We start from the raw sequence: 13,620 nt of genomic DNA, 5'->3' as shown, positions 1-13,620 counted from the left end.
AATGCAAAAGTTAACAAATATGTCGCACTCCATTATTCTGATTTAATTGCAAATCCGTGAAAATCAATCAGATTGAATAATGACGATTATTATTGGATTAAAATATTGGTTGGGAATTGGTTCCCTCAACTGAAAGGGGTCCTGAAGGTTCGGAAATTCGCAAAGTGAACAGTTATCTTGAAGTTGTAATTTCAGGGTCTGTGTTTGTAAAAACTTTGGCAAGTTTAGCTGCGATCCTTCAGATCTGTAAGGTGGCCTCTTTTTAGTTCCCTTCAACGTTGGATAGATAAGGGTTGTTAATATCGATTCCTTTTGCAGGAAGTTGAAATGTTCAATTGTATTCTTGGCGGCGTTATTTGAGCATTATTGAGTAATGTTCCCTAATGTTCTTCTAGACTGAGGAAGGAAGAGAGATCAAAACTCGGAGAATCACAGTTTAATTGTCGCATTAAAGCTGAAAATCAAATAAAGCCCAAATGTGTTTTCAAAAAGGAAAATTAACACAAGATCCCATTTTAGGAAATAACTGCAGAGGCATTGATTTCCTTAATGCATTTCTGCATTTGAATTCAGCTGGAAAATCATTCCCAATAATGGGATATGATCCAATACAATTCGACACGTAATAAACTTTACGGAAACGAATATGTCGCCTACTTTGATTTCACAGAAAACAAGTCTCAAGCAAAATCTCGCCTACGAGATTTGTCTAAAAAAATAAGTCCAACCATCATGCAATTGCACGTTTTCAAATACCAATTCACGACATATTATTACGGGAGTTGTTACAGGACGTTGTATTAGATCAAATAAAGTATGTTGCAAACGTATATCACGTGATGTGACACAACTCTGACAAAAATGTAATGCCGCCAGAGTTTCATTATAAAATTTTACTTGGAAAAGTTGTTTTATCTTAATATAGTTCTTTGTTTACAATTGCATCCTCTGACAAGTTGAGACACCAGAAATGTAGAATATATTTTGTTCATCATAAATCACAAATTATAATGATACTAATAATGATGATGATGATGATAATAATGATGATGATGATAATGATAATGATAATAATGATAATAATAATAATGATGATAATAATAAAAGTCGTTTACGAATGTAAAAAGTTAAATTTGATTGAAACTCTGGACACAAAGCAGCTAAATGTACAGGAAGTGGAAATAATCAACCAATTATAATTCAAGTGAAAATATTTCCATTTCTCCGTTTCCTAATCAAAATAAGGTGAAACAAATTGTATAAAAATAAATTTCTAATCTTTTTGTTTTTCAAATAAAATATTTACACGAAACCTCATGATTTTGCACTGAAGATTACAAATGAATTTGAACGTTTCTAATTGTTTGAAAGGATATCAATTTAGACTGATTAAAAACGTGTGTCGTATTAATAGGGTGAACATTTGAAAGTAGGAATTATAGGTTTATTAGGTTAGAAAAATTTGAACACCGACAAAAATAGAAAAAAATGCTTTGCTTTATTATGAATATGTTGTGTATCAACTGGGTTGGAACGAAAGTTCTATCCGTTTTTTTTCTTTAATTATCTTTTAATTTCTCAATTATATTCAAACTCTGATGAGCATATCAATTATATATTTTTTGTTGTTTTACAAATTTTGTCACTTTTGCCTGAAATAAATCTGTTTATTTTGTGGCACGTTCAGCAAAGAACACTTTCATCATGTGGTTGTGCTTTAAGAATTTTAAAAACGGAAAAGTACATGTGCAGTAGCAAGATAATTTCAAAGCATGTGCTGCTACTTGTGTAGTGGCTGAAATAACATGAAGTATGAATTGAAAAAATTACTTAAAACGACATTCTAATGCATTGGAATTTGCGGTAAACTAATATGCTTTGAGAAATAATCGTGAATTGAAAATAAACTTGATAAATTTGTTCCATGTCTTATTTCTTGTGCTTCATCAGAATAACGCCAGACCCCACATTATATAAAAGTCCACAGATCTCCCAGAATAACATGGTTAGGAAATTATTGATCGTCCAACATAATCTCCAGTCTTCGCACCAACAGATTTCAATCTTTTTACATATTGGATAAATCATTTGAATGAATGCAGACATACTTCAAAAGAAAAGACTAAAATAAATTATATGTTTCTATTTTTGAGATGAGGCTTCATAATTAGTGTATTCACTTTTTATGAACTTTTGTCATCGTCGGGTTAGGTGTTGTTTTGCTACGTTTCATCAAACTCATTTTCTGTCCTTCTTTAGGTGAGTAACCGCGACGGGATAGGAATGCTGAGTCTAGTAACTTACCCCCAGTAATTACAAACTTCTATAGTTGTTATCTCACATTGGTTTGGCCAACTAATCCTCTAGCCTGCTTGGGTAGGATTGAAACCGCTATCTTCAGACAAAGCTCAGTTCGAAAACAAAAAAAGATTTATACTATTCAGTACGAACCCGACAATGGAAGATCAGACAAAAATTGTGTTTATAAGATCACAAAATTCAATCTTGATCGCCCTTCGGGGCCCCTGGTACACTGGATAGAAGCATTGAGTCTCTACAATTCCAGATATGCATTGTCTAAATATAGCGGTTTCAATCCTACCCAAGTAGGATAGAGGATTGATTGGACCAAAATATGGAAGGTAGTAACTATTGGGGATACAGGTAATAGTGAATGGAATGCCAACTATGAATGTGAGGACAAAAGTCTGCAAAAAATGAATACATAAAATGGCTTTCAAAACTTTTTGACTGCTGAAAAGAGGCAATTCGATGAATGGATGGAGACCTTACTTCAAAAACAGTGAAAAATAAACTAGTTTCCCTTTTCAGTTAAAAAAAAAACGAATAAATTTTATGAGCGTGTAAATAAAAACTTGATTGTCAAATGTAATAACGTCATAAGATTGGTGATATCAACAATTAACTATACTTGGTATTGTTTTTTTTATTGCTTTCTTTAGCATTAAAAATGGACCAAACTTGCGTTCCAACATTATATTATAGATAACATTCGCACCGGATTTTCAAAGTATATGATTACTTAAAGTGATTTCTTTACAATTGTTCTTTCATCAACGTATGTTTTCATCTTCGTTTACATGGTAGTTGTATTGCTCCGTCTTTTCACTTTCAGCCAAATGCCATTTTGTGCACTCAAAATAATTCCACTGTTAAACTTGACAGTATACTGAAAATAAAAAGAAAGTATTTTGTATTTCAGACGAAATAAATATGTGTAAAATATAATTCATTCCAAGCATTATTTTTACTATTTATATAATATTTATATTATTTTTATTATTTATATAATATTTATATTATTTTTATTATTCATATAATATTTATATTATTTTTATTATTTATATAATATTTATATTATTTTTTATTATTTATATCATATTTATATTATTTTTACTATTTATATAATATTTATATTATTTTTACTATTTATATAATATTTATATTATTTTTATTATTTATATCATATTTATATTATTTTTTATTATTTATATAATATTTATATTATTTTTACTATTTATATAATATTTATATTATTTTTACTATTTATATAATATTTATATTATTTTTATTATTTAAATAATATTTATATTATTTTTACTATTTATATAATATTTATATTATTTTTATTATTCATATAATATTTATATTATTTTTTATTATTTATATAATATTTATATTATTTTTACTATTTATATAATATTTATATTATTTTTACTATTTATATAATATTTATATTACTTTTATTATTTATATAATATGTATATTATTTTTTATTATTTATATAATATTTATATTATTTTCATTATTTATATAATATTTATATTATTTTTACTATTTATATAATATTTATATTATTTTTATTATTTATATAATATTATATTATTTTCATTATTTGTATAATATTTATATTATTTTTTATTATTTATATAATATTTATATTATTTTTACTATTTATATAATATTTATATTATTTTTATTATTTATATAATATTTATATTATTTTTTATTATTTATATAATATTTATATTATTTTTTATTATTTATATAATATTTGTATTATTTTTATTATTTATATAATATTGTTTTTGGTTAACTTTACGATTGAAGATTTTCCCCTTTTCTGTATAAACGTCGTAACCGTTGCTTCATAAAGTTTCACCACCGCTTGCACATTTCATATTATGAAATGTTGGAGTTGGTCATAGTACAGAAACATCTAGTTACGAGCCACAAACAGATAATAAAATGGGTTCGAAAATAATAGGTACGGGCAAAAATGAGCGGACAAAAATAGGGGGCTTAGTTTTGAAAGTCGATTTATCATAATTTTTGAGGGTTTCCGATTAGTTTTTGATTGTATTTGAAAGATTAAGGACGAAACTTAATTTCCAAAAGGAAAAAAAAATATTTGTATACATGAAAAAAAGAAGTTATGAAAAATGTTTTCACGAAAGTCCTAAGATATTGAATTAAATAAAAAAAAATCGTGTTTGTGCAAAAATAACTTAATTGGCCCTCAAAAAGCAAGTAATTTACCGTTCGCCAAAAACGCAACAAATAAAGGTTTGTAAACACGATTATAAGAAGGCTAAAAATTTCAGCCAATCGAAACGCTGTTTCAAAATGAAGTCATAATATTAAAAGGAGGTAGAGGTGTCAGATTTGTTTTTTTTTCCAGGCGGGCATCTATACATTCCTATTCTGAACGTTTCTATCAATTTTTATCATTTTTTAATTTAATTATTTTTTATGTTCCTGTTTAAAATTTTTTTTTTTTATTATTGTTCGAGATTATATAAACATTATGTTACGCCGAAAGTTTCACATTCTTGCGAGCAAGGAAATTATTCAAATCTTGCATATAAAAATTATGCGAAATCTGTAATTTAAAATAAAAAGTAGAAATATTTTTACTATTATAATATTTTGTGTGAAAATATTAAATAAACAATGCTTAATGCAATGGTAATATCGGTAGTTCGAGAAATTCAATTTTCTTCGAGTTATATCGAATTCATTAATTCAGACTTTATGGGCTTTTTTCATAATGTTCCTGTAAAATTTAATTTTTGTTTATTGTTACAAATTACGATGTTTTATTTATATAAAAAAAGCAAAAATAAATTCTTGCGTTTTTTATTTAATACTGAAAAGCATAACTTTAGTAAAGGTATTTTTGTTTAAACAAAATAATACATTTCCTCCCAGGTTAAATAAAAATAATTACTTCATTATATTTTGCGATCATTATTTGATAAATACTGAAAATGTCATTAAAATTTGTTAATTTCCTGACTTTTGGTGAATTTTTAAGTAAAGGGAGGGGTCAAAATGTTTATACATTTTGAGCATCGGCATTCATTTTTCTCGTACCTAGAAAATAAAGTGACTCGCACTATTGACATAGAATGTGACTTTAGCTAACACATTTCCAGTTTAAGATAATCCCTCCTGAATTAGAACTCCGCGATCATAAGTAGTTATGTTTGTTCCAAATCATGCTAAGCTGAAGTTCTTGCATTCAAAATTTAAGACATTGTAAACAAAGTATTAGATTCAATTTATTCCCTTATTTCTGCTGTTTGAAAAAAAGTAGTTGATTCTGAATAAGTTCAAACCGCAGAATTTAAAATAAAAAAGGCCAAGATTTTTTTGCTTTTGAAATTGATAATTTTTATACATTGACTTGTACTTGGTCCGTTTAGAGGAGTTTGTAATATGTTTCATTGTTTCAAATATAATTAATAGTTTTTATATGAATCATACTATATTAAATTGTATACTTTGCATGATAGTTGAACATATTTTCATTAAGAAAGCCTATTACAATCTATTAGCACGAACAGCTCTTAAGCATTTGAAGCACATTTTCCATGCGATTCCGTCGCTTTTACGTAAGGAAAAGATGTCTAGTTATCATAGTTATTTAAGTTTGATATGCATTTTCTTGGGGAGCTTAATTGGTAAATTTATTTATTCTTTAAGTTTCTTTTACCTTTTTAATTCGTAAGTTGCAGCTGACAAAAGCATTTCTTATTCTTAAACAATTTTGTAAAATAAATATGTAAACATCAAACAGAAATACTTAAATAACTCGGATGTGCTCTGTTATAACTGTGATTCTTCTGGCAGAATGAGAATTGACGCTTTATTTTAAAGAATATCAGGACAAATCATGAATATATTACATAGTATGCAAATCTTTCAAAGATCGGTTGAGACATTGGACTAACGGTCTATGGAAAAGTTCAACATTTGGCAATCCAATGGTTATGATGACTTTTGTTGTGTCAATTAGAAAACATGTACACACAATTGTTCCTAAAACACGATCTTCACGAATAAGCTATCATAAAGTAGGAGTAAGGTTTACTGTTGGAGGGTAAGTGTGAATTGATATTACTAGATGAAAGGAAATTACAAGATTTTATTCTTAAATCTGACAAAATAGAAATTTGTCCACTTGAACATTGTCCATGCAAGACATACAAAGATGAAACAATTCCATTTCTAATACAGCAAAAATCTAATATTTAAAAATATTATTAGATTTTTGAATTCGTCATAATCAAATGATCCTAAATCACTCATTAACTTTCTGACAACAAAATATGTATTGAACAATGTTATTAGTAAAGTATCATTTTTAAGTAACTTCTTTTAAATAGATTCTACCAAACGTTTATTTTATTTTCTGTATATTTTTTATTTTCTTTTTTATTTTATTTTCTGTATATTTTTTATATTTATTTACCTCTGTACTCTTCATATTTACTTTTGATTAATCACATTTATTTTCATATTTTTATTTCTTATACGAAACTATATGCAAGGGGGATAACCTGGAGGCTAACTCTGTGGGCAGCTATTTTATATTTATTCTATTTACATACCGTAATCTAATAGAAAAAGCGTGATTGTTATGCGTACGGAGGTTCTGGTGAGAGCACACAGGACGTTATTAGGTCATCTTGCTTCAATTTTGCCAGTTGTCTTTTGTACAGCTGAAACATGTCTTTGTATAAATAAATATGACGGGGTAGCCAATCGTATTAAAAAGAGTGCATTTGTGGATATTGATAAAATCTTACATCGTAATGTGGGGTTATTTATTGCCTACTTCCAACATCGAAATGTTCAATTATTTTCTATTTAAATGAATAATTGAATTTGGAAGCCATATTTTATTTAAATAAATAACTGAGTTGGAAGCTACGTTTAATTTCAGAAGAGTTTCCGATGGATAGCTATTTGTATAAGTCTTGGGGATGAAGAATTTGCACCAGATAGCTGTTTTGTACAGATGCGGGACTTTATAATTTTGCAGACAAAAAGCAAAAGATCTTTCTTGTGTTGACACTGTGTTGAAATGCTAAATGATTCATAATTTTTATGGACCAATTCTGGTTTCTGATTGATTGCTAGCAGAACGTGGCTCAATTTGATTCGTTAGTTCCTATTGCCAGTGTCTACAAGTAGAATCTTCCAACTTTCAGTGATCATACATTCATTTATCAAAAATATTGCAACAGATGTCTTCGCGATTTGATATTTATGTTAAATTGGCATATCTGAAATATTTGTTAATACATTATTTCCACATAATAATACTTTCTTATTTCAACATCTAAAGTTTTAATCCTAATTCTGTCTTTTACTGAGTAGAGATTGCAACTGGAATGTTTGTCTTGATAACTAAGCCCTCAGATGACTACTATGACCATATGATATCTATGATGTGTCGTATAGTCTTCACTTATGGAATCCGCTAAAAAGGGTCCTGGATATCACCTTAAACTATATCCGATGGTGAGGCCTCAACTTGCGGCCTTTGGGGAGTGTGGAGCCACCCTTTAATTGCCATTGCTCCCAGGTCCACTCTGACTCCGAATAGTAGTACTTGTTAGGGTCCCCACTACGGGTTAAATAGAAACCGACTTAAAAAAAAACAAAACAAATATACTCTATTAAAAAATTTTTTCTTAAAATCACTGGATTCAGCATTAAATAACCTGAAAAGGGTTGATATGCCATAAAACAAAAACAACCAACCAACTAATCGCTAAAATGTCATGTCAGAACTGACTTATCTTGAAGCAAGTTCAAGTTGTCAACATTATAAAGAAAATTTACCCTAGGTGAAAAGAAAACAACGCTCCTTGAAGACAGCTGAGAAGTGTCCAGCATTTTACTATTGAAGAAGAAACAGAAATATTTGAATAACCCGGATGTGCTCTGTTATTGCTGTGGTTAATTTTCTTCTGGCAGAATCATTAAGAGCGAATGGCACTCAACATAAATGCTAACGCTTTAAAACTGATCATTGAACTTTCGATCGTGCTTAGCTTAACTTTATAGCTGCTAAAATAATAAAATCGCACATCTTCTATCATCTTTCACTTTATATCAGACCATTTTTCCCAAGAAACAATTCAAAAGAAGGAAATCGGAAGTTGAATGATGAATAATAAGTCTTTTTTTACCTCTGTTTTGGAGCAGGGAACAAATTGGTATTTTCGAATTGATTCAACCATTGCCATTTTCAATTCCATGTGCGCCAATCTCAATCCGGCACAAATTCTTGGTCCAGCACCAAACGGGAGATAAGTGAATGGCTCCCGAGCTGCTACTGCTTCCGGAAGAAATCTTCAAAGACAAAACGTTAATGTATAATTTGCATTTAAGTTAAAAGAACAAATGAATCAAAGGAATCAGTTTCAAATATAAATAATATTTAATTCTTTCAAATTTATTATTATACCGAAGCAGAGAAAATGTACATTTATTTCCTTAAGGTCATTTTCTATCTATTCAAATCACAGCAAAACATACTAAAATATTCCTTAGTTTTAGCAAATGATTTTAATATTTATTCTAATTAGTCGTTTTATCTTTAATTAATTAAAAAACTCACCTGTGATTTAGCTCTTTATATATTCTCCATCTCGCTTGCTGTTGATTAAACCACTCTATGATAATAATTTAATATCTCTGTGAGCATATATATAGAGAGTGACTCTCTTTTCTCAGCTCCATCTTGTTTGCATACACATATATAAATTAGATAGCAAAATAACAAGTTTTTTTTTTATTTCTACATAAGAATATCAAAGAATAATAATATTTCTATATAATAATAATAATAATAATAATAATAATAATAATAATAATAATAATAATAGAAGGATTTTAAACATCAGGCATTTTTTAAACAGATATGGGCAGTCTCTGATCCGGTGCAGGTGTCCATATCGGTTATAGAATGACGGAATTTTTCTTTTTGGAAATTCGTTTTCAGATGAGTAAGGATATGCATACAATATTTTCTCACATCCTGAGTTTTATTTGCTGCATCTGTTTTATGATGTTTAGCTGCTTTCTTATATACGAGATGCCACATGCAATATTTTTAGAGTTTTTTTTTAATGATTTCCAGTCTCCTGTTAACTTTTATAGAGTTAAACTTGGTTCATTTTCTAGTTTTGTTAGAACACGTCTTCTGATTTCTGCATCTCTACCTGATGTAAGTCTCTGTGCGTAAACTAGACACTCAAAATTATTCGTCGCAGTGTTTATTGATCACGGCCTCATAAGTTGCAAACTCTTTTTTTTTTAACTAGATTTAAGCATTTCAACCTTTTATGGAATAGAGAGACTTTCGGGCTGTAGTTCTGTAAGGAATTTCACTGTATTGGCGAATTATAGCGCAGAAGTTTTACATGGCAAAATAAAATCTATAAATTTATTATGTCCAGCAATCTCCAATTTGCGTAATAACAAACGAGCATTTACTGATTGAACTAATGCTTACAGTCTACACTAAATAAGTCTTCTCACCGTCTATAGTATGCCGCAAACGACTTATCGCCATTAAGTACAAAGCTGAAATTGTCAATTGCATTCCATATTGAATCTTGTGTAAATGTGGTATTATTATCCGTCTACAGATTATTGTTTTATGACTTGAGAAAGCAACTCTTCAATGCGAATTTTTCAGTTCACTTCTGTTCGTTTCTGTCATTCGAGTAGTTGTATTCATTCCACGTTTCTTGCTGTTGAATCTGCAGTTTTAGCAATTGCGTCATGACTGAATTCATTTTTGCATAATTAGTAAAATTTTAAAAATGTGCAGATTAAAAAGACTGTGTTTAGCAAAGTTTTAACTGTTTAGAACAGTTGAATAGGAAAAACAGAAAAACAGTACAATGTTGTAACTATAGTTTATCTTCCACTTAAAAACTACTTTTTCCTCCAAAGTAGTTATCCTTTTTTTAAGTGTTCGCGATCAAAAACGGTTCTGAAATATTTACTCCTTGCGGCAGATAAACAGATAAACAGATAAACAGAAAGAGAAGAAGAAAAAAAATCTTCAGGTTTTGTACAATAAACGAGTAAAGAAAACATTTTTTTCAAATATTTTGTGAATATCGACTTAGTAACGACTCGTTGTTCCGTTGTCCAGTAGTTAGTTATTTTTGTTAATGCGAAGATGTTTCGTTGTTTTTTTTTACGTCAGTGTTGTAAATACCGTATTGTTTTCTCATGGAGGTTCAATCACTGTAATCGTCAGTAAAACATTGTGTTTGAACTCTACGTTGAGTTCGCAATTAGTCGTCAAATATTATACGTGTATTCGTTCTTCGTTTGCTAGTGTTATAGCAAAGTTAACTAGATTTATTTAAACGGAGTATTCTTTGATGATCGAATCCAAATTCGCCAGTATTATAACGAATTTTTGTGAGCACATACTTTACAAATCCTACTTCTCCAGTGTTATAAGCATAGTTAAAGAAGAGAAACAAGGAAAACAGGACGCGGGAATAAAATAGAAAAATGTATTAATAAGAAAATACACAAATTTGAGTTGTTCGAACAGCCCACGAACAAGCTCTGTTGGATCTTCGTATCTAGACCCCATATTAATGCCGCCTCTCCCGGTATTTATGTATATGGATCAGTTCATTCGTAGGGAATTCCGCCATAACAGAAGTTGAAGCAAAACATAAAAAGAATTAGAAACGTAACATAAATTATCCAAGGCAGGGATTAACCCTTTTCCGACCTTCCAATCACTTCTCGTCTCACACCCTTCCTCCAAATATCTAAAACAATGTGCAAGTAAACAACCATAATAATTATCAAAATTTTAGTTTTATTAACCTTATAACTATTTTATTAACCTTATAACTATTTTATTAACCTTATAACTATTTTATTAACCTTATAACAATATTATTAACCTTATAACTATTTTATTAACCTTATAACTATATTATTAACCTTATAACTATATTATTAACCTTATAACTATTTTATTAACCTTATAACTATTTTATTAACCTTATAACTATTTTATTAACCTTATAACTATTTTATTAACCTTATAACTATATTATTAACCTTATAACTATATTATTAACCTTATAACTATTTTATTAACCTTATAACTATTTTATTAACCTTATAACTATTTTATTAACCTTATAACTATTTTATTAACCTTATAACTATATTATTAACCTTATAACTATTTTATTAACCTTATAACTATTTTATTAACCTTATAACAATATTATTAACCTTATAACTATTTTATTAACCTTATAACTATATTATTAACCTTATAACTATATTATTAACCTTATAACTCGTACCAGATGTCGCATGAAGCCCCGCATGGAGGAGAACATGACCAAGAACTGCATATACTCCATCCCATGCAGTTGCAGAAAGGTTTACAAGGGTGAAACATGCTGTAAAGTAAAGTAAAGTAAGGGTGGGAGAACACCGAAAAGTGGTAACTAAAAAGGAGACGGAAAAATCGGGTATACCTAGCCATATGTGGATGAAGAGGGGGGACCATCGCCCCCTATGGGATGAAGTAAAAATAATAAACAGAGAGACCCACTGGAAAGTGAGAAAACTTAAAGAAACAGCTCACATGCTCGGACATAACAACCTACTGAGCAAACCAAGGGTAGAGCTGAATGCAATTTGGACACCTCTGATAGAGAGAGAAAACCTTGAATAACAACATAGGTTTAACATTAACAAAAACCAACTAAGAATTGTCCTAGTGACATATGGCCGAGTGGTCCTAGACGTTGTATCAAAGTTTACATTTACCCAATGGTGCTGAGTTCAATCCTGAACGAAGGCAGTGAAAAGTAACATTTAAAACAGAGAATCAGCAACTATGTCCCACCAGAGCCTAGCTGGAGTCCGAACACGGTACCCCCGTAATAATAATAAAGGGTTGGGTTCGAGACTCCTAATAAACGGTTCCCCAGTTCGATACAAAACACCTGATGAAGGCCGGATGGCAAAACGGCCGAAACGTTGTAACTATAACAACCAAGATGAGGAAGTCAGTCCGACAATCTCAATAAATAAAAACACCTTATCTCAAAAATACAGACAATTGCTATAACTATATTATTAACCTTATAACTATTTTAATAACCTTATAACTATATTATTAATCTTATAACTATATTATTAACCTATAACTATATTATTATTCTTATAACTATATATTATTAACCTATAACTATTTTATTAACCTTATAACTATATTATTAACCTATAACTATATTATTAACCTTATAAGTATACACCATAAAAAAGGTTTATGTATATTACGTGCTCGTTTGTTTGTCCCTGTGCAAATTGAATTACGTTCTTGTAAATACACAACACATTAAAATTTTGTGTATGATGAGTGGATCTCAATGAGCATATCTTACCTTTCAGGATCAAATACTTCTGGATCTGGCCAATATTCCGGGAGATGATGAATCGCATAAATTGGTATAACAATTTCAGTTTTGCTCGGAATCGTCCAATCTCCGAGACATATGTCTTTTTTAGCTTCTCGATTGACTCTATAATAATAATAATAATAATAATAATAATAATAATAATAATAATAATAAAAGGTGGAGGACCAACGAAGACCTTATTCTACAAGCGTGGAAATCGATAAAACAGAACTAACAGAGGATGAAGCAGATGAAATAAAAAATAATACAGTTCTTGAACGAGAAAAAAACAAAGCTCCCATCTTTAAGGAACCAAGAGCAGAAGGTTAACAAGCTCCTCTCACACATCACAACAGATACAATCAGCGATTTAAACAATTTAACTTACGCAGGAGCCAAGATGGTAAGTATGAAGTTCAAATCAGAAAAATAGACGTGGAAAGATGGACCGATAAAACCTGGATGGAAAATTAGGCTAGAAATCCTAATGAACAAATATATAAAAAAAAAAGCCAAACCAATAACAGGAAGAAAGCAATGTGGAGAAGATAGAACATTGGAAATGTGACTAGCTGGGAGAGGTTAAACAAGAAACATGGAGAACTGAACCAAAAAATAGAAGCAAAAGAAGTGGGGTTGAGGCGATATAGACACAAATCTGAAGAGTGTAAGCAAAACAGGATATTTGAAAGCCAATTCTACGAAAATGTGAACGGAGGAAAAACAAAAAATAGAACAACCAAACCCGACAGAAACAAAACTCTACTAAAGCAAAATATGGGAAGAACGATGGGATCACAATAACAATGCCGAATGGCTGAAAGGCATGAAAGAG

The 13,620-nt window shown here is 29.4% G+C and overlaps 1 protein-coding gene across 2 annotated transcripts in view; it reads right to left on the bottom strand.

Moving 5' to 3' along the window:
* Positions 1-1,481: 1,481 nt before the first annotated feature.
* The window catches only part of LOC145261124 (cytochrome P450 3A11-like), a 273,410-nt gene continuing 261,271 nt past the window's right edge, over positions 1,482-13,620 (bottom strand). For both annotated transcript variants that reach the window (XM_080119374.1, XM_080119375.1), the window contains exons 12-14: positions 12,771-12,908; positions 8,508-8,670; positions 1,482-3,190 (exon numbers count right to left, since the gene is read on the bottom strand). In XM_080119374.1, the coding sequence (XP_079975500.1) occupies positions 3,098-3,190; positions 8,508-8,670; positions 12,771-12,908 (394 nt within the window). In that variant the 3' untranslated portion in view covers positions 1,482-3,097. The remainder of the gene's footprint in view (positions 3,191-8,507; positions 8,671-12,770; positions 12,909-13,620) is intronic.

The sequence above is a fragment of the Euprymna scolopes genome, chromosome 37 (genome assembly GCF_053919585.1).
Source record: "Euprymna scolopes isolate OS-2025 chromosome 37, ASM5391958v1, whole genome shotgun sequence".
Taxonomy (NCBI): Eukaryota; Metazoa; Mollusca; class Cephalopoda; order Sepiida; family Sepiolidae; genus Euprymna; species Euprymna scolopes.
The sequence above is the reverse complement of the archived record's forward strand: the minus strand, read 5'-3'. Positions and strand labels throughout refer to the sequence as shown.